We start from the raw sequence: 21,477 nt of genomic DNA, 5'->3' as shown, positions 1-21,477 counted from the left end.
GGTGGCACTCAGGGTCAGTCCAGGATTGAGCCAGGGCTACCCTCCTATGTATACTATGAATAAGTTCACCCCAACTGTAACACATAACACTGATAGGATGGAAATTCATTATCCATTAACTATGGAGCTGGTTGTATAGATATTCACTTAACCGTGTACTACTGGAGGAAAACACAAGGCAAAAGTATTGTTTAAAGCCAAGAAAATCTGGATAGAAATATATTAAAACAAATGTCATTGAAATCTGTGTTAGTGAATAGTTTGGGTATTATTGGGGAAATGCAGTTTCAAAGCTAAAAGCACATACAGAAACCAAAATGAGGTGAGTCAAGTGTTGCCTAGGAGAGGGCATTGCCAGAAGGCAGGAAGGAAAGAAAGCAGACCTTAATAGAAGGATGGTTTTATTAGCAAATGCATTCTTTGGAAAACAAATAGGTGGTTATGAAGTACTTAAAACTTTTATCCTCTCAAATAGTTTAAATGCTCTCTTAACCGTCCACGATTAGTTTACTGAGTGAATCCTGTACTCGTAGGGAACAGGGGTAAAAACTGCAGCCAGACCTTGTTTGACTCCAGGCTTGGCGTGTGAAGTAGGGAGCTTGCTGCCTCGTCCCTCGTGGGCGGGCGCGTGGTGGAGCCGCCTCAGGCCTGCGCTGCATTCCTTCTGCCTAGGAGGCCACACGGCACTGACACTGCAGCCCAGCCGGAGAGTCCATTTCTTCCTAGCGCTCATCCACAGGTAGTCCATGTTGAAAAGGGCCTCGCAACATTTTTAAGGGTAAAGAGCAATGGACGAGCAGTAACTGTCATTTTACATTGTGAGGCAGACCAGACTCTGAAATCCAGGGCCCAGCTGTCTGACCCACATATTTACTTGGGGCGACACTAACTTCAGATTTTAACCACCTTTTTTTCCTCTCCATTCTCTAGTTTCTTTTTTTCTTTCTTCCTTCTGCCTCTGCCTCCTGGGGCTGCCTGTCAATGTCTGCATTTCTCTCCTCACCTCATCCTTGATCTGGTTCTTTTCCTACTTTATTATTAAACAGGGACCTCTGTGCTTCTCATTTCTGAAGTCTGCTGAATTAAGTCCTTTTCTATTTTCTTCCGCTCTACAAAGAGAACAGCACTACTGAGTTGACTTTTGAAATTTATGGGTGACCCCAAACTGATTTTTTTTTCTCCAGAGAGTCAGGGCCCCTTAATTAGAAAGAACGAAAGAAAAAAAAAAAATAGTTCCCCTGCCCCTGGTGAAGAGAGCAGATGAAATGGTGTTATCACAGCCCAGCTCCGGAGGCTTCCCTGGGACAGCGGGAAATGAGCAGGGAGGGCCCTTGTGTGCCGTGGAGGCCAACCCTATAAACAAACCGGGTTCGTTAGCCTCCCCGCTGGCGTCAGCATGCCTACAGATTGAGGGCAACGACCATTAGCTTTGAGTTGGGGTTTCCTGGTTTTGTGAAGTCTGACCAGTCGAATGTTCTTCAATTGTGTTTGGGGTATGTGTATTTCCCAGTTTTTATAGTCATCTGTTTAAAGGCATGAAGAAGGAGACGTTAAATATTTATTTTAGTTGACAAGATAAATGAAGGCTGCTACTGGGAAGAGAGCTGGCAATTCTGAAATCGAGGTTTGTTTGTCCACTTCCAAAACATGCCCATTGTGTGCCTCTGAATGGATGGTACATTAATTAGATTAAGAAATATTTTATTTGAGGCTGATTATAATAAACATTTACTTTGAGCATTTGAAAAGATTCTAATCTTGAAAGAAAGTGTAATCTCTTCACGGAGTAGAGTCAGATCTTTCCCAGAACAGCCTCATTTTTGAGGGTCTCTAGGAAACTCTAGACCTAGTTCAGGAACAGTAGTTTATCTGGCACATTGGTGAGCCTGTAAATGGCCAGCCCGTTGTCAGCACAGCCCACCGGTGCAAATCTGATTCCCAGGCTAAGGCTGAAAGGCATGAGACCCATCAGAAAAGCTACATGGGTGTAGGAAAGGAAGGGCCAGCACTGTGCGGCCGTCTCCTTGTTCTCCCTGAATCTCCACCTTGGCTAAGGTGCCATGAATGCCAGCCCTGGAGGTAGGCCGCCGAGGAACATGTCTGTTGCTGATGAGTTCAGAGACCTCTCTGCTCAGGGCCAAGTGAGGGGACAGATCCTCCTGGTCTGAGACCAACTGGCTGGTGCAGGTGAGCTGCTGGAATCTCGCTGGAGAAATCTCCGCTGGGCTAAATCAACTGAGACCTAAGCTTCTCAGCTCTGTTGTGTTGCCCGTTGTTTGACAAAGGCTTTAACCCCCAAGTCTCACCTAGGCAGAGAATTTGCCTCTTCTCTGCCCACTTCAACACCAGACACACCTTACGGAATGGAGAAAGGATGGATTGAACATCATGAGGGCTGCGCTGAAGGCTGTGTGTGTGCACCATCATGCACTGAGACAGGTGACCATGCTCTAGGAAGAAAAGTGGACCATTAGTGCCCAGGTTCCTTAGCAGTGCTGGGCTAGACAGGGCTCTGATTGTACCTTAGGCCCCCAAAGACTATCAGTCCATTGGTCGGCTACTCTAGCATTTACTGACCACCCGTTGTAGCGGAGGCCAAAGGAGAATGTGGTCCCTGAGCTCAGGGGTTGGCAGCCTAGGATGTGGAGAGAAGCATACATAACTCCTCGTGACATTGTGTTTGCCTGTTAGGACTCGATGAGAAGGGGAACCTGGAGAAAGCTCCAGGGACAAGGCGAGACCTCGAGCTGGCCCTGTCATCGTCAGGGCTCGGAGAAGAGAAGGCCTCAAGGCTCTGTGGCAAGCATGGGTTTGCCAGGGGTGGGAACTGTGAGGAGAGGGGTCTACCGGGGAGGGGGGACCCGCCATGCTGCCGATCAGCTGCAAATCAGACTGCTTGGAAGATGGAGACAAGACTCTGGGGGCTTAGAAGTTAGGTGGAGTTTATTTACTCTGGATGTGGTTGGTCCTAGGTAAGCTGGAGATGCTTACGTAGAGGGGTGACAGAATGGAAATAATATTTTAGGATGATTTTGTCTGACCTGTTCAAAACCTGTATGGAGCAGGAGAGAGGAGTAGAGACAGGAGACCAAGGAGCCACGGCTTCTGCTTTCCTCTCCACACTGTTCCTCTCTAGCGTGGACAGGTGACAGGGCTGTGCCCCCGGAGTCATGTATTCCAAAATAGAGCTTGTAATGATGAGGATATAGCATCACTTCTTGCTCATGATAGGCTAAGTAAACAAGACAGTGAGCCCGTTAGAAAAAATGTGAGAGAACAAAGATGATGAGAAATAATGTTTAGGTATGACGTGGGAAAGCAGTTAATCTGGTGGTTCTTGGGCATGGCTTTGTTTATTTTAATGATTCCAGCACAGAGCAGAGGGTCCTCAGAGAGTTAAGTGATAATTCATGGTTCTCCACATTTGCTTTTTCTCTGCCCACTTCCCATCTAAGGCAGACACCTTACACGGAAGCTGCCTATTTATCAGAGTGTAACGAAGAGGCACATTTCTAGGACTACGATTTTGTATCTGTTCCTCTCGGCACCTCCTGCCCTCCCTCCTTTCCTTGAGATAGGAAGAACAAGTAGGAGAACCCATGAAGGCAAACCTGATGTCTAGGAGGTATCTGAGGTCACCAGGCAGGACCCGAGGGGAGAAGGTTTAAGCACAGACAGGGCTCTACCTGCCTGGGTCCCTCCTCAATCCGTGGTTAACACACACGCAAAGGCTGCCTCCATGCTTTTCCCAACTTGGGACCACATAATTTTCACTTTTCATTCATATCGCCCTCTACTAGAATAAGCTGGAATAGTCAGGATGTTCCTGTTTTCGTTCTTGCTCTGTCCCCGGACACTTGTGTAGACATCAAGCAAATTGTCTACCCTCTCTGCATCTCTGCTCCCTTGTCTGCAAAAACTCTGGGTGGGGGGCAATGAGAGCCCCTTCCAGTGGTCACTGGAGCAAGGCACATGTGTCTATTTGGGGGTGGGAGGTAGGGAGCCCCTGAACAGGTGCTTTTCCTTCCTCCCCAGACACAATCCAGGAAGGGCAGGAAGAGTGGAGGTTCGGTAGACCCATAGTTGCAGGTTGACCACCATGTTTGTTGTTGTTTTTTTTTTTTTCACTTGGATGAATGGTACGACCGGGATGTTTGGAGTGTGTTTCATTGAATGTGTGCATTTGAATTACCTTCTACATATAGGTCCTTGAGCCCCTGCTCATATTCATATGGTCTTTCTCTTCCCCCTTGCTTTTTAAAAAAATTTAGAATCACAGAACTGGTTGGTTACCACCCTGAAGAGCTGCTTGGCCGCTCAGCCTACGAGTTCTACCATGCACTGGACTCAGAGAACATGACCAAAAGTCACCAGAACTGTAAGTTCCAGGAGTGCCCCATATGTCTGTGGAATCTGGCCTTGAGTGGAGTGTGACTGGTGAGAAAGGAGAAGATCCAGTCGCTTCCTTCACAGAGCCATCATCTTGTGTGGCAGACAAGACTCATGCCCTCAGGATGGTTAGAGAACCAAGGCTGCCACCATCCTGTATGACATGCTCATGCAAATTAGGAAAAGGGCACTTTTGGTAGGGGACACACAAACACACCAAGCCATACAGCCTGGAGAGTGGAAGGTGGGCTGAATCTCAGTCCCTACTTACCACCTCACTGAGCACACTTATGCAGTTAACAGTCTGCTTAACCTTATGGAACAGCCCCGTAGAGTGTAATACAAGACAGCATGTAATCAACTTGGGTTATGCTCTATAAAAACATGTACATCCATTCGAAGAAGAGGGCTGGGAGAGTTCAGGAAAAAAGACAGGGCACTTGAGTTGGACCTTGAAGGATGGGGGAGCATTGGTCTAAACAGAGGTAGAGGTTGCACGATACCAACCTAATAGACGTGTTGAGGTGGGCCCTGGTTTTCCAAGAGCTTGCTTGCTGAATCAAGAGAACTCAGTTGGGGAAGGCTGTCCAGGCAACCCAGTAATGGCGTGTGGAAATTGTGCCTTGCAGCTTGAAAGAAAACCTGAATTATGAAAGGATTCTAGAACAGAGCTGTCCAATAGAACTTTCTACAATGGAAATGTTCTTCATCTGCGTAGTCCATAGGTGACCTATGCTGTATATTAAATATGTCTAGTGCAACTGAGGAACTGAATTTTTAAAACTTAGGTTTTTTGTTTTTTTTTTTTTATAAATTTATTTTATTTATTTATTTTTGGCTGTTTTGGGTCTTTGTTGCTGTGCGCAGGCTTTCTCTAGTTGCAGTGAGCAGGGGCTACTCTTCGTTGCGGTGCACGGGCTTCTCATTGCAGTGGTTTCTCTTGTTGCAGAGCGCGGGCTCTAGATGCGTGGGCTTCAGTAGTTGTGGCACGTGGGCTCAGTAGTTGTGGCTCACGGGCTCTAGAGCGCAGAGCTCAGTAGTTGTGGCACACGGGCTTAGTTGCTCCACGGCATGTGGGATCTTCCCGGACCAGGGCTCGAACCCATGTCCCTTACACTGGCAGGCAGATTCTTAACCACTGCACCACCAGGGAAGCCCTAAAATTTAGTTTTAATTAAATTTAAGTAGCCACACTTGGCTAGTGGCTACCATATTGGACAGGGCAGTTCTAGTGCATTTCAGTTGACTATGTTCCCAATTAAGGCTTCCCATTTGCAGGTGATCGAAGACAATTTTCTTGAATCCGTACAGCCCATCAACATGCAAGGACAATGGGTCTATAACCCTATACCTGGCCTACTGGGGGAAACAGAAATTGATAGGATTGATCCCTGCCCTAAGGGATCTCATTTCTGCGGGAGAAGGAGGGCTGTGGGCTCCGTGGGAGCATGGTGGTTCATACCTTCTGCCTCAGTATCTAGCATAGTGTTTGGTACAGTACAGGCACTAAATGAATGATACACCCAAGGGCAAAAAAAACATATTTGGGAAAGAATGCTTCAAAATAAGTGCCCCCAGTGCAGATCGGGGTGCTGAGAGGACTACAGAAGGATTTAAAATTGGTAAGTCTGAGAAGATTCCTAGTGGCCCTTTTGGTCTTGGACTCCAAGGATTAGCTGTGGCCTTGGAGTGGCAATGAAGAAAATGGAAGTGCATTTATTTGTCCGTTGTTCCTAAATCCATCCATCTATCCCAAGGTTAGGACAGCTGAAGTTCAGATCAGCAGGCCATAAGCTGTATAGAAGCACAGTTAATATTCTCTTAAGGAATGAGATCTCTTTCTAATTGTTTTCTTTGCTTCATCCTCATGGCTTTCGGGTTTGATCCAACACTGCAACAGGGCCCCTAATGATATCTCAAAGAAGTTTCTCATTGTGTTCTCCAGCAAAAAAACAAACAATCCAGCTTCCCCATTCAGGGACCCAGGGATGCGGGAGGGAGGTGGAGGTACTTTTGTGTGCCCATGGATGTGGCCCAGCTCTAGCCTGCCCCAGCTTTGAAACTGTAGGATGTGGCTCCAGCCTCCACTCTGGGATTCCCCATGCTTTTCTGGTCCATGGCGGTTTCAGCTCCCAAAGTCATCCTGGTACTGGGACTCAGGGACCTGGCTCTGGCCCAGCTTACCCACTGATTCCCAGTGCCTGGCTTTCTGGGGCTTCCCTCCTTTAGATGTAAAACTGGGGAAAAGCCTAGCCTTCCTTCTCAGCCAAGGGTGAGTCAAAGTAGAGGACAATAGCAAAAGTTTCTGGAAATTCTTGCAGGACAGTATTGTACTTTACCTTCTGGGGTGGGAAAGTAGAGGAAACTACTGTCAAAGAGAACAAAAATGATGGCTTCTCACTAGGCCTATGAAAAGGATTTTTTTTTTCCCTTCTCTTAGAAAATCTTTGATCCTTAAAAAAGAGCTGGGGTAAAAAATTGTCATATTAGTTTTCTGCTGAATCCAGGGGAAATATGGTGCAGATTTATTGAATCTGTGGTTTTAAGCATTAGGCACACTTAAAGGTAATTCACAAACCAAATGGAAATCACAGGTTCCCTTCTTCCCCTGATGGAGCCAAGTAAAGCAGTTCTGAGCTCAGAGGCCTCTACTCAGCCAGCCTGAATCCAGCAAAGGGAGATCTGCATGGGGTGGAAATTGGGTTAACGCCAGCTAAACAGAAGCATCTATTTCTGTTTCTCTTTCCCTCTCTCCTTTTCTGTCTTTCTCAATCTCTCTCTCTCTCTCTTTGTCCCTCTGACTCTGTCTTTCTTGTTGGGTTTATGCAGATAAAGTTGCACCACAGACCCACACTCATACTGTGGAATAACTGGAGGCCCAGGCTTGAGGCTCATCCAGGTTTACACACCAGCATCCCGAATTTATGCACGTATGTGTGTCTTAGCCTGTGAAAGTTTACCGTTGAAATTACTGGGGAAGCTCAGACCTCAAACCAAATTTAAATAATTGAAAGCCATCATTTCCAAATGGATTAGTAATTTATACATTGTTACCCTCAGAAGGTAAGGGTTTGGGGGAAGGGGGGTTGGTTTCTCTTTGTTGTGTGAGGACATTATGTGCTCTTAGGAAAACAAGATTAAAGGCCATAAAAAGCCTATCTACCAAGTAGCAGGCCCCTCACCAAGGCTGGCATTAATGAGCAGATGATTAGAAAGCTGGCGTAATTATATTCTACTGACAGAGCAGGCCCTCGCCTGCAATCGCTAGAAATGCAGTTAAAAACCTTTGCTCACTGCACTGTTTAATCAAAAAGAATAAGATCCCTGAATCTTGTCTGCATTAAGAATAAGTTAATAAGTTAATGAATAAGTTAACTCCAGGCACTTGAAATTGTGCAAGAATCATGTCTCTCGGGCACGGGAGCCTCAATGGGGTAGATAAAGGGAGATGAGGGAGGACAGAGTTATTTCTTTGGCCAAAGGGTCCATGATGGTTTAGGACAGCAGCAACCACCAATTCAGTCTTCCTATTGAAGTGTCGCCCGGGGGCATGTAGTAGGAGGGCACTGTACTGCGGGCCACAGGCTGTCGAGTAACCCAGACTGTTGTCCTGTGTGATGTAAAGCAGGTCACAATCCCTCTGGCCTTAGTTCCCTCATGTTAAAAAAAGATGGTATCTGTCTTCCCTACAGCACAGGATTTTATTAAAAAGATTAGACAATGACGATATGACCACTTTGGAAAATAACTTGGCCGTATCTTATAAAGGAAACATGTACTTACCCTATGACCCAGCCATTGCACCCCTAGCTGCACTCGCACTGTATGTCCATACAAAGATTTGTACACAAATGTTTATAGCACCTTTATTCATTATAACCAAAAACTGAAAACAATACAAACATCCATTGACAGGTGAATGGATAAATTAGTTATGGTATCTCCATGCAGTGGAATATTACTTAGCAATGAAAAGCAAACCAGGAATACCTACAACAACATGAGGGCTCTGGGAAACATGCTGGGTGAAAAGAAAGCAGACACGAAAGAGCTCTTGTATGATCCCACTTACATGTGAATGGAGAGAAGATCATTTCTATGTATAGCGACAGAAAACAGATCAGTGGCTGCCTGGGACCAGGGGTGGCAATGGGGATTGACTGTCAAGAGGTATAAGATATTTGGGAGGTTGGATGATGGAAAGTTCTATACCTTTGATTGTGGTGACTGTTGCAAGGGTCTATACAGTCGGCAAAACTCATTGATCTGTGCTTAAAATGGGTGCATTTTTTAGTGAAGGTAAATTAAACCTCACCAAAGTTGATTTTTTTTAAATGCAAACAAAACCAAAAAAACTTAGGACCCTTTAATTTGGACTATAAGCCTGTCTACTGTTTCCACTGAGGGGGCCTTTCAGCAAATCAGTCTAAGCCTCAGTTTCTTCAGATGGAAAACAGGAATAATAATAGATACCTCGTGGTGTCACTGTACCGTGAACGAGGTGATGCTGACACTAATCCCGTGGATGCTTTATGTGCCAGGCACCATTCCAGTTCCTTTGCAGAAATGAATTTATCTTACGAGATGGTTTTGAACCCTGCAAAGCACGATACACATGTAAGTTATGTGTAGCACGGTTCCAGTGCTTCCTGTAGCTTGGAGGGGATTGTTAATTTCTGAACAGGGGGAAATGTGCCAAGAAAAACATAAATGTGAAGGATTACAAGCATGGTTAGTACGAACCGAGCTACATTCCTCAACCACACAGTGTGGTGAATGGGGAGTGATTCCCGAGCCTACACGGAAAAGTGGGGAGCTTCGCGACGTTTGCAGAGAGTCTGCATGTTCTCCCACAGGGCCCCTTGTGACATTATCTACAGATGTGTCCTGTAGACGTGACAGGGCCTGGGCACTGTACATGTTAGTAACTTTGGAGCAGAGGGGCTTTTCCTATACAGCATTTGTCAGTGACGTTCAGCCACATTTTTGTACCTGATAAACCAGGCAGGCAGATTTGGTCCTCAGTACAAACAGCTATGGGACACTGCGTACTAATAATTATTATCATTACTGTTATTATCATCAATACCCCATTTTGCAGATGAGGAAAACCGAAACCAAGATTTCCTAATCCTGCCAGCATGCTTCTTTCTCTGTGATTTGGGGGTTTCTGAGACTGGGATTCAGAAGAATGAATTCCCAAGAAAGAAAGTAAATGGGCAGTTCAGAAAGCTATCAGAAATCCTAACATTAGTAAACTTTCATTTAAAGGGACTTGATTCTTTTTTTAATGGGAGCAGATAGAGCATTCTGGACTGGGGAAGAGGACAATCTGGGATGCAGGGCCCTTTCCCCGATGTTTTTATAGAGTAAAGCAAATGTTAAATGAACATTTAGAACATTCTGGAAGAGGAAAGAAGTCATACGCAGGCAGCCTAGCTGGGCAGCTGGCAGGACTCACCAGGGCTTTGACGAGGCTGTGTGTAGAGGCTGGCGGGGGGCTTGCTGCTGCCTTTGCTGTGGGTCACAAACTTGCTGTGGCCCGAAAGGCGGCAGGTCTGACGGATGACCTGGAACAATCGAGGATATCTGGGGGTTTCTTTAAACTGCTTTTATTCACAAGCAGAGTACTGATGGTGGGTCTGCTACCAGTGGCTGCCCGAGGACAGGCGTTCTCCACGCTGCTTGGAAGTACCCTGCCGCCTGTAGTGTGAGGCAGAGGAGGCTCGCCTGTTCCCTGCGTGCCCGTTTGGATCCAGAGGGCACCCCCATGGAGAGGCTTCCTCTCATTGACCTTGGGGGGAAAGGAAGGGCAGGTGCTGCTCCTGGTTTCTGCTCCCAGCTGAGCCAGGGGTGAGCCAACTTGTCAAGGGCTTGGCGATGGCCACTCCCTCACAGCCAGCCTAGGGAAGTCAGTTAACCTCTCTGGTTACTTTCCTCATGTTTAGCATGAAGAGTTGGGCGAGATGCTCTAAGCTCCCGTCCAGCTCATTCTCCCCCATCTTTCCCCTGCACGCTGCCCTCCCCACGGGGTCTCCCTCCCCCGCCTCCTGACCTCAGGCTCCATTTCTCCTCCCCTAGTGTGCACCAAGGGTCAGGTGGTGAGTGGCCAGTACCGGATGCTTGCGAAGCATGGGGGCTACGTGTGGCTGGAGACGCAGGGGACGGTCATCTACAACCCTCGCAACCTGCAGCCCCAGTGCATCATGTGTGTGAACTACGTCCTGAGGTGAGTGTGTGAGGGCCAGGGGGCCACAGGCTGGGGTGCAGGGTGTTCCTGAGACTGAGGACACAGCCTTTCAGAACCCGGCACCACATGGGCGAGCTCTTTTGCAGTGGGCGTCCTGGGAACAGTGGACCACTGGGATTTCCCCTTTACAGGCTTTTTCTGCCCCTTCCCCCTTTGTCATCTGTCATGCCTCTGACCCACGTGGGGAGGCAGCTAGAACACAGCCGTCACTTAAGTGCTTTCTGAATGGGAACCAAGGGAAGAGAACCACGGTTACTTTTTGGGAGAAGATGTAACACCTTTGCTCGGTAGCACCTGGGAAGAAAGCTAGAGAAAGTCGTTGCTGGGGTGAAACAAAAGCAAAAGCCTTCAAGTCTCATGCATACCACGCAGCCCACGTACGATATTAACACAGCATCCAAGACAGATACATACTCAGCAGGTGCTCCCCGCGTCGCTAGCTCCACGACTCCAAACTTCCATTGCACGGTTCTTTACGGAATGCCAACACACCGTCCATACCCATGTTTTTGTCTGAGAGGCTTAGCTATCAGGACTTCCATGTGTCTGGAGAGTAAAAGGGTTTTGCTGGAAAATGTGGACGGTCTGAAGCTCGCTCTTGTCCCACCAGTGAGATTGAGAAGAACGACGTGGTGTTCTCCATGGACCAGACGGAGTCCCCGTTCAAGCCGCACCTGATGACCATGAACAGCATCTTTGACAACAGTGGCAAGGTGGCTGTGTCTGAGAAGAGCAACTTCCTGTTCACCAAGCTGAAGGAGGAGCCTGAGGAGCTGGCCCAACTCGCACCCACGGCAGGAGATGCCATCATTTCTCTGGATTTCGGTGGGTGCTTCTTAGCTGAGCCAGGGCCTGTCGAACCCTCTTGGGGTGGCCTCCCTGGCCACAGCTTTATCTTAGGCAGAGCTGCCATGTGCCTTCCCCGAGTCTTGCTGATCATCCGTTGGTGGCCAGACCCCATGCTGGGCACGTGCACTCACCGCAGCATAAGACCATTCTATTTCTGACCTCGTGAAGCGCTGAGCAGGGGCGGGGGTGGGGTGTTCTGGTCGATCCTCCACCGTGGGGAGGGGGAGCCTGAGACGAGAGAGTGGGGCAGCAAGGGATCTGCTCCGAGGCCATGGGCATCTTTCCACAGGGTGGGCAGATCTCCACCTGCGCCTTGAAGGACAGATTGCTTGTTTAGGCAGAGGCCTGCTAGGTTGAAATCATGTTGGGAGAAATCCTTCCAGAAACGTGGATGGAGAAAAGATTCAGGCCCAGGAGTAAGCCCTCGAATGCACTCTTTAAACATTTGCCTGTCCCACGGGGATGCGAGTCCTGGTGGCCCCAGCGGAGTTTTCAGCTCTTGCCCCGTGCTCTGAACGCGGGAAGCCCCTTTTTCCCCATGTTGCAACCCACGGTCACCCCCCAGCCTTGCTGTGGCCGCTCAAGGAACAGCTCCACCTCCCTGTGCTTGCTCTGGACTGGCTCAGCCCCGTTAGATGTGGTGTTCGTGAGAGGCCACAGGGGAACAGTGATCCCAGAGAATCACAGAGAGCAGCCCTGGGACAAGGAGTCACGCGGCTTCCCAGTTCTGTGGCAGTCATGAGGCAAACTGCCCAGTTTTCCTAACCCCCTCCTCTACGTTCTGGATTGCCCTTCAGGGAAGAGTGGCTCCTCATACATTTAGTCTCTGAAAATTAAAGGCTCCAGGAGGGTGTTCCCATTGAAGGGAGTCTGTACATTGAACCACAGCCCCAGTTGAAGGCCCCTTTGTCCCAGCGAAGCCTCAGCACACGGGGCGCCTAGCCCCAGGCACGCCGCAGGCCCTTTTCGGATCACTGGTGCGCCCTTGTTGCTTCCTCTGCCCTGCGGCGAGCCCCGCGGGTGCGGGTGCGGGTGCGGGCGCGGGTGCTGACGCTGACCAAGCCAGGCCCTTGTCTCCACAGCGAGCCAGAACTTTGAGGAGTCCTCAGCCTATGGCAAGGCCATCCTGCCCCCAGGCCAGCAGTGGGCCGGAGAGCCGAGGAGCCACGGCGCCCACACTGAGGCCGGGAGCCTGCCCGCCTTCACCGTGCCCCAGGCAGCCGCCCCGGGGAGCACCACCCCCAGCGCCGCCAGCAGCAGCAGAAGCAGCAGCTGCTCCACGGTGAGCGCCCCCTGGGGTTGAGGCCATGGAGAGGGTGGGCTGCTGCCGGATGGCCGAGTGGACAGGCCAGACCCAAGTCCTGCCCTCCTCCTACCCAGGTTATACCGGAGCCCCCTAGGGGGGCTGTGACACTTACTTGCCACGCATGAGAGCTGTGTGCCTGCTGTCAGTACCCATCCCCCCCCATCTATGTGATAAGGTCCTTGAAGACAGGGGCCGAGTGGCACACAGCTGTGAGCCCCGAGCTCAGTCCCCATGCGGGGCAGTAACCATCCTGCTGGGGGCACAGAGCCACACAGTGTGCAGAGCCCGGCCAGCCATGCCTCTCTCCTGTCTGCTGTTCAAGACAGCCTCATTTTATGACGAGGAGACTGAACTCAGAGAGGTTCACACAGCTCGTAGGGAGTGGCTTCTTTACGAATTCTTATTCCGTGGAATAGAGTTGAATCTGTGGGTCCAGAAATGTATTTCTCCTTCCACCTTGGACTTCTGGAGAAACCAGTGCCGTAGCCTTGACTTGGTTGCCTTCCTTCCTGGCCCCCAGCCCAGCAGCCCTGGAGACTATTACACATCTCTGGATGATGATCTGAAGATTGAAGCAATCGAAAAGCTCTTTGCCATGGATACAGAGGCGAAAGACCCGTGCAGCACCCAGGTAGGTGGCCGTGGGGAAGATTGGAGTGGTGGGCCAGGCCTACCAGCTGCTGGTGGTGAAGGCTGAAGTCTCTTCTTGCAGCCTCAGCCCTTTGTTGCAAAGACTAGTGGGAATGCTTAGCCAAGGCCACAGTCCCTTAACTGAGTGAGGGTGCAGGGAAACAGAGCCTGTGGTCATCTGCTTCTCCCACTTCTGCCCTCTGCTTTACGCATGTCAAATCCAGCTCTTCTACTTTTAACTCTCGATATATTTATGTCCTACTAACTTGGATATTAATGCTCATGAAAACGAAAACTACAACTGAACCTTTCTTGAAGGTTTATGCTGCATTTAAAAAGCATACCCAGATGTATACGACTTTTATAAGCATAGGGAACAATTATTCCCTTTACAGGCATTTCCATTTTAGGATTCTTTGAAATAACTTATTTTAAATGCATTTTAAAATGACATCTGACAAATTTTTGTTTACACGTAACTTTTCAGAAACATATTACATAAGGCCAAACGTCTGGTAAAACCTGTGTAAACAAACAGGCTAGGGTGTGGGTCACAAAACCCAGAGGAAAATCATTCATCCCCATTTGTCTTAGTCTGGGTTATTCATCCAGATTTCTGCCTTGCCTCGTCAGTTTGTATCTTTGTTCTGCAAAACTTTCCCTATTTCTATCCTGCACGTTCTTCTCTGAACTCCTGTAAGATTTATTACTTAGTATTTGGTTATCACTGGCTGCTTCTGCTCTTTAACCATTTCAGGTGGTTGTAATCAGTTGCATCCTCCCAGTGAGGGCTGAAACATTTGTTTTTCTGCATCTGCCTGTGAGAATTCCCTACGGTGCCCATCATGGTAGTGGGAACCTGAGGGTCCATGTCTGAGTCCTTGTTGATCAGAATGAAGGTCCCACGGGTAGCACTGGGCCATGGTTACCCTATGAGCAGTCCACCGATACACCCTGGGCACGTGAGGTGATGAAGACAAAGCTGCCCTTGGCCCCCTGGGAGCCATCGTGCTCACCGGAGTGGGCAGGGATGGCTTCGTGGAAGAGGTGGTGCCTGCCCAGCGTGTGGGAGTGAAGGCGGAGTTCGGACTGGGAGACAGGAGAGCATTTTGGGCTGGATGGGGGTGGTGACACCAGGGGGTGCATGGAAGGATGCCTGAGTGGAGACTCATATGACTGGGGATTTGTGGCACAGGCTGACCAAGGGAGAAAATGCACGGGAAGCTGCCGGCGCCTGCCGGGAGACCTTGCACACTCAGCGGACACATCTGAGTTTTCTTCTCCTGGGCCCTGAAGGCCTTAGCACTGTCAGGCCGTGCGGGAGGAATGCCTCTGGCAGGGGTGGGGTGGTGAGGACGAGGGGCTAAGATGGAACAGTATCCCTGAGGCAGCGCCAGCTGCTGAGCTGCTTGGCCTGTGGTCTGTGTCTCCTCAGACGGACTTCAATGAGCTGGACCTGGAGACCCTGGCGCCCTACATCCCCATGGACGGGGAGGACTTCCAGCTCAGTCCCATCTGCCCTGAGGAGAGCCTCGTGCCGGAGACACCCCAGTCCACCCCCCAGCACTCCTTCAGTACCATGTCGAACATCTTCCAGCCACTGGCCCCGATGGCCTCTCACAGCCCCTTCCTCCTGGACAAGTATCAGCTGGAAAGCAAGAAGATAGAGCCCGAGCAGCGGCCTGTGTCCTTCATCTTCTTTGACGGCGGGAGCAAGGTGTCCCTGCCGCAGTGCTGTGGCCAGACCTGCACCCCTCTCTCCTCCATGGGGGGCAGATCCAACACACAGTGGCCCCCTGATCCGCCATTACACTTGGGGCCCACGAAGTGGCCCGGTGAAGATCAGCACGTGGAGTCCTTAGGGGCCTCGCCACTGGGGCCCATCACTGCACCCCATCTCTCCATGTTCAAGAAGAGGTAAGTGGCAGAGACCCTTGGCTGCTTCAGCAAAGGCTGTGCTGTACAGGGAGGGGACAGACAGGTGCCCCGAAAGGCCCCCCCGCCCCATCACCAATTCCCACTCCACAGGGGTGTGATACTCCACTCAGCCCTTCTCAGAACTTTGAGAGCTTGGGCTTTAGGGGACTCGCCCCTAGGTAATGTGAAGCCTCGAGTGGGACACGTCTTATCAGGGCTGGAGGACACCACGAGGGGCCTGCGGCCAGGGAGAGAAGGAGCTTGTCCAGGGCCCTGAGCACCAGTTTTATGCAGAGCTCGTGAGCTGAGCCGCGCAGTCCCCATACGCACGCCACGGAGGGACGGGTCCTTGGCTCGGCCGTGGAAGCCTGGTTGAGAAAAAGCGAAAAGATGCCCGTGCCTTCCCCCTGCCGTCGGCTGCCGGGGTCCAGCACACCCTCCCCATCCTGCCTTCCCCCAGCTGCTTCCAGTCTCCCCCCGCCACAAGTCCCTTCCACCCACTGGGAGCTCACCTCAAGCTCCCAGGGCCCATGGATTAGGCTTCCTCGGGGCCCTTGCCTTCTACAGAGCCCCCTCCCTGGTTCTCGGTGGGGAGCAGTCCGGGCAGGGCAGGGGCGACGGGGCAGCAGCAGCCCTCCCAAAGACTGCTGTCACGGAGCTGGGCGGCCGCAAGCCAGGCCAGGCCAGGCGGCTGCCCGGGTACGGGCAGGCACATGTGGAGGGAGGTGCAGGTGCCCTGAACCCTCAGCATCTCACCAGGTAGAGGGCACTGAGGAAGGAAGGAGAGCCCGGGCCTCAGGCCCACCGCCCCTCCTCCAGGACTCTGCCCTTGGGGTCTCAGAGCCGCCACAGCCATGAGTGTTCGTTCTGGGAGGGCCCTGGGTGTGTGGGGCTCCAGACTCCCTCACGCCCATCTCCTGGGCTTGGCAGGTCTGCAAAGGGCTTCGGGCCTCAGGGCCCAGACGTGATGAGCCCGGCCATGGTCGCCCTCTCCAACAAGCTGAAGCTGAAGCGACAGCTGGAGTACGAGGAGCAAGCCTTCCAAGACATGAGTGGGGTGAGCGCCGCCCCTGGGGAGGCCGGGTGGGGGCTGGGGCCGAGCACAGAGATCCAGGCTGGCGCGGAGGGCTCAGAGGGAGATCCAGGCTGGCGCAGAGGGCTCAGAGGGCCTTCCCGGGCGGCCTGTCAGAGTGAGCGCTGCCCGCCCCAGCCTGACGCAGTTTGAGGACCTGGGTCTCCGGCCTCTCCCCTCAACCTCTGCACTTCCACAGGGGGACCCGCCAGGCAGCAGCGCTTCACAGTTGATGTGGAAAAGGATGAAGAGTCTCAGGGGCAGCGGGAGCTGCCCTCTGCTGCCGGACAAGCTGCCGAGCGCAAACGTCCCCAGTGGTGAGCACAGGCCTGGGCCTTCTGGGGCGCTGGGGACTCGGGGCCCACCCTGGCTCCTCACTCCCTCCCCACCTGCCCCTCCGAGCCTTGCTAGGACAGGAGCGTGTCTCCGCCCCACCTTCCCCCTTTCCACTCTGGCCCGGGTGACGCCGTCACAGATCTCTGGGCTCCTTGTGTGAAGGAAGAGGGACGTTGGGGGCGTCTTGGTCTCTCCCCTCACTGTCTGACATTGGCCTTTCAGATGAGTTCATCCGAAATCCCATGAGGGGCGGGAGCCGGCCCCTGAGACACTTAACACCGCCACAGCTGCCATCTGCCGCGAGCCCCGGGGAGACCGCCAAGAGTGGGTTCCCCCCGCATTGTTACACCCCCCAGTATCAGGACTACAGCCTACCAGCGGCTCACAAGGTGTCAGGTGGGTGTGCTCAGGAATGGGGGCACTGTGCCAGGGCCTGCTGTGTTTGGGAGGGTGTGGGCCAGGGGACGGACAAGGCAGCGGCTCTCAGCTCAGCACGAGGATGAACTTGCTCATGAAAGGCAGCTGCCTTGAGAAGGGCGAGCCCTCTTTTCCCCCAAGTACTGCAGCAGGGGCTGGAAGGCCACGTGTCCACAGGGCTCGAGAAGGAACACCTCCACTAACCAGGTGACAGCCGGGGCTTTTCCACCTTAAGAGCCCCCGAGCCTATGCCTCCCTTTTGCTCAGTTCTTCACATTACCGCCTACCGGGGGCATCACTCTGAGCTCAGGCAGGAGCTGAGCTGAGGACGTGCTGCTGGGAGGGGGGCCAGGCTGGTCTGGGAAGAGTCACCCTACTGGACCTTGCTTTCTGGGAGGACTGGCCACCTTAGTCTGTTACCATCTTGTGAAATGTAGATGTTGTCACGGAAAGGTTGCTATTTAAACATGAACATAACTTGTAGTTTGGGTGAAACATGCTGGACCCCTGCCCTAAAAAAGAGTAATTTCCTCAGCAATATGGTTTGGGGCAAACTGCTGCTTCCGAGTCCAGGTTTTAGAGTCACAAGACAGTCCTGGGCTAAAAATTCTGCTCGTTACCAGCTGGAGGATGGAGCAGGCCACACATTTAAACAAGAGGCTTGCATGCAAAGTGTAGAGTTCGTGGATATGTTTGCATTAAGTGGGAGCCAGCATTATTATCCCTGCTGCTGTGCACCCAGGAGTTTCCTTGAGTGGAAACTCATCCTTTTCAGGGGGAAAATAGTATTCTTTTTTAAACTCAGGTCGTTTCTTAGGGTGAGTAAAAGAAGGGGGGATTAGAAAGGGCCGGTGAGCAAGTATCCGTTGCTACTGTGGTGCTGCAGAGAGGCGTGAGACCCGCCCCGTCCACGAGGGAGCGAGGTTGAGTGGGGGAGGCAGGCAGGGGGGCTGGGAGGGGGGCCAGGGATGAGGTGCTGCAGATAAGCCAGGGGAAGGGAGAGCGGGCACCTCGCGTTACTGGGGCCGAGGAAGGGCTTGTGGGGCCGCCTCCAGGAACCTGGGCCTGCTCTTCCCGGAAAGTGGGGTTTTGGGAGTCTCCCCTTCTCCTCCTCCTCAGCAGGAGAGAAAGAGGGGCTGCCAAGGGTGGGGATCCTGAAACTGGAAGTCAGGCCCTTGAAGGACCCGTGTGTGTGTGTGCACACACGTATATATGCATGTGTGTACATTTTGTGTACGTGTGTGTGGTATGAGTGCATGTAAATGTGTGTGTGCAAGCGCGTGCAGGCACCAGCTGGTTCAGAGCTCCCTCTCCATTCGGCCTTTCTTCCGGCTGCCAGTGCACGGTGGGCACAGGTCAGTTGGCAACCCCAAGCCTTGCCCAGGCGCTGGCTCACGCCTCTACCTCCCAGGCCAGGAAGCCTTCGTGGGCGCTCCTTCCATCCAACCTCCCTGTCGCCTGAACATTCCCTGCTGTCTGCACTGCGCACTCTCCCCCCGCCGGGGTCTCAGCCCCTCTCACCTGATGGGATGGAGACGACATGCTTTCTGCTGGGTCCCTGCTCTCTGCATGGGCTGGGTCACTAGGGAAACACAACATTGAAGAAAGTGAAATGAGGGCTGCCCCACCTCTGCCCCCGAGTCACGAATGCTGGAAATGCCCCTTGCTCTCCGAACACGTCTCATCCATGCTGGCCTCTTATGGAATAGGCCACCCTTTTCCAAATGTTTGATTTAGGGTTTTGAAAATAAGGGCACTAACTCTTCTTTCAGGCATGACAAGCCGGCTGCTCGGACCCTCGTTTGAGCCCTACCTGCTGCCGGAATTGACCAGATATGACTGTGAGGTGAACGTTCCTGTCCCAGGAAGCTCCACGCTCCTCCAAGGAGGGGACCTCCTCAGAGCCCTGGACCAGGCCACCTGAGCCAGGGCCACCCACTGACAGGCACCCCTTCCCATGCCGTCCCACCAGCTTCACGGTCTCCGTCTGTTTTTTTGCAACTAGATATTTCTAACACCAACACACTTTTTACAAGATATACTTACCTGGCAAACTTGCCCAGGTCACCAAGTAGTGGCCTTTTTCTGAAGATGCTCACTTTATTATTCATATTTTTGAAATACAATTGTTTTACCTGCTATGTTTTGCTCTGTCAATGGAAATGTTCTTAAATTTTATAAGATTGTTCTTTCCCCAACTTCAGTTACTTCTAATTTATATTATTCACGGGTCTCTCTGTCTCTCTCACACACACACACACACACACACAGACACAAATAATATTCATACTAACAAGTTTGGTGTATGTCTGTTCTCCTTTAGGGAAAGCTTTGGCTTCATTTAACTAAAAGGATTTTGTTGTTGTTGCCAAAGAGAAACAAAATAATTTTGCTTTCTAAGCTTGATTTGTGGCCTCTATCTCTCAGCCCTCCTCCTTTCTTTTGTAAAACTAATCACTGTATTGTAAATTTCAGTCGTCTTTTTTTTTTTTTTTTTTTAAAGCCAACTCTTTGCTCTAATTTTGATACAACTTTTTGGGGGAAAAAAAAAAAAAGAAATGTGAAGGGTGAACTCCATTGTATGTGGTTATCTGTGAAAGTTGCACAGTATGGCTTTTCCTAAACTGGTGTTTTTCCCCTGCATTTGGTGGAGTTTTTTAAATTATTATTCAAAAACATAACTGAGTTTTTTAAAAAGAAAATTTATATCTGGGTTAAGTGTTTATCATATATATGGGTACTTTATAATAGCTAAAAACTTAGAAACGGAAATGGAATCCTGCTTACAAAATCACTTTAAGATCTTTTTTAAGCTGTTAATCTTCTTTTTCCTGGTGTTGCTGACACTGCAGAATTGTACAGAACTCCACGGGCCTGTACTAACCCTGCTCAAGGTCTCCCTCTCTGTTGCCTTTTTGCTTTCGGGACATGCCGTAGGCGTGACACACAGTCCAGAAAGTGGAATCATTATGTGGGAGCATTGCAAGCTGTCTTCTCCTCATTTTCTGTATGTATTATGTATGTATGTATTATTATTATTACTGCCAAGAGGGTCTGACAGCACGTCAGGGGTGGGGGGCAGGGACAAATCTAAGGGAGGGGAAGCTCTTTAAACTCTTCTTCAGGTTTCATTGCCAGCCCTTCAAGTGCACTGAGCTACGTGACTCTAATGGTCTTTCATGGGGCACATTTGGATATTTCCAGAACTACCATGAGATGGTTTAGATGGGAATTCATGAAAGAAAGTGAGGATTTGGAAATGGTAGAGGGACCCAGTCCGCATCCTCCCAGCTCACCACCTTGGAGCCCGTGGAGCTGGACTGAGGGAATGCACAAAGGGGGCTCCTGGTCCTGACCAGCCGCTTCCTCATGCCCCTTCCTCAGCCACGCCATCAGATCGCCCTACATGGCCACGGTGTAGCAGGCAGACCTCCAGGGACAGCCCCTGGCCCTGCTTGAGGTCTGTCTGTCCCCAGAAGTGACGTGTATAGGCAGGAAGCACTGAAAACCGTGTTCTCAGAGCGTCTTGTAACTCACCAGGTAAGAGGGACGATGCCATTTGTTTTCGAAATAGCAATCACGTGAAACTGTTCCGTCATGGGTACAATGAAGAAGTTTCTAGAAACACACAAAGCAAAACACTGCAAGCCAAGAATTTGGTAAGGCTGGATGGACTTACTGCCCAAAACAAAATAAAATTTAAATTTCAAAAGAAAAATTACCTAGTCACTGTGTTGCCAAAAATGATACTTTAGCACCACAGCCCTGCCTCACGTACGGCAGGCGGCAGAACTTGAAGGGTTACTGACATGTAAGTGCTGGTGTTTGTTTGATTTTCTCTGTGTGTTTGCCTCAGCATGAAGGGCATTTTACCCTTGCAGTTTTACTAAAACACTCTGAAAAATATTCCAAACTTCATATTAACTTTATCTATCAACATAATGATTTCGTGAACATTATTATAAATGTCAAATTCCTACTGACAACATTATTACTATACGGGAGCTTAACTTTATAAGGAAATGTATTTTGACACTGCTATCTTATTAAAGTATTCTGATCCTACCACTGCTGGTGGCTCTTGTTTCCTGTGGGTTTATCACGGGCTACACTGATGTAAAGTGAGGTATTTATTAAACAGTTTACAGTTTACAGAAAACGAACATGGGCACTGATCTTTGTGAGACGACTGAGGCCAGCTGATAGGATGAAGGAAGAAAAAGCTAATGTTAAAACTCGGCAACTAAGACCAGGAAGCCATGCTGCATAGTCCATAATTTCTGCGGGCCCCTTTTTCTATGTTCTGTGAGG

At 50.6% G+C, this 21,477-nt stretch overlaps 1 protein-coding gene across 2 annotated transcripts in view; it reads left to right on the top strand.

Moving 5' to 3' along the window:
* EPAS1 (endothelial PAS domain protein 1) overlaps positions 1-21,231 on the top strand; it is an 88,735-nt gene extending 67,504 nt beyond the window's left edge. The window contains exons 7-16 of one of the 2 annotated variants that reach the window (XM_082427706.1): positions 4,272-4,378; positions 10,471-10,618; positions 11,250-11,464; positions 12,571-12,770; positions 13,315-13,425; positions 14,860-15,341; positions 16,272-16,398; positions 16,613-16,730; positions 16,972-17,145; positions 18,939-21,231. In XM_082427706.1, coding sequence (XP_082283832.1) covers positions 4,272-4,378; positions 10,471-10,618; positions 11,250-11,464; positions 12,571-12,770; positions 13,315-13,425; positions 14,860-15,341; positions 16,272-16,398; positions 16,613-16,730; positions 16,972-17,145; positions 18,939-19,090 — 1,834 coding nt within the window. In that variant the 3' untranslated portion in view covers positions 19,091-21,231. Of the gene's footprint in view, positions 1-4,271; positions 4,379-10,470; positions 10,619-11,249; positions 11,465-12,570; positions 12,771-13,314; positions 13,426-14,859; positions 15,342-15,635; positions 16,217-16,271; positions 16,399-16,612; positions 16,731-16,971; positions 17,146-18,938 lie in introns of those variants that run through there. The other variant, XM_082427707.1, reaches the window with a different exon arrangement.
* Positions 21,232-21,477: the final 246 nt, after the last annotated feature.

Source organism: Balaenoptera physalus (assembly GCF_965194825.1).
Source record: "Balaenoptera physalus genome assembly, chromosome: 15".
Lineage (NCBI taxonomy): Eukaryota > Metazoa > Chordata > Mammalia > Artiodactyla > Balaenopteridae > Balaenoptera > Balaenoptera physalus.
This window is presented reverse-complemented; position numbering and strand designations above follow the sequence as displayed.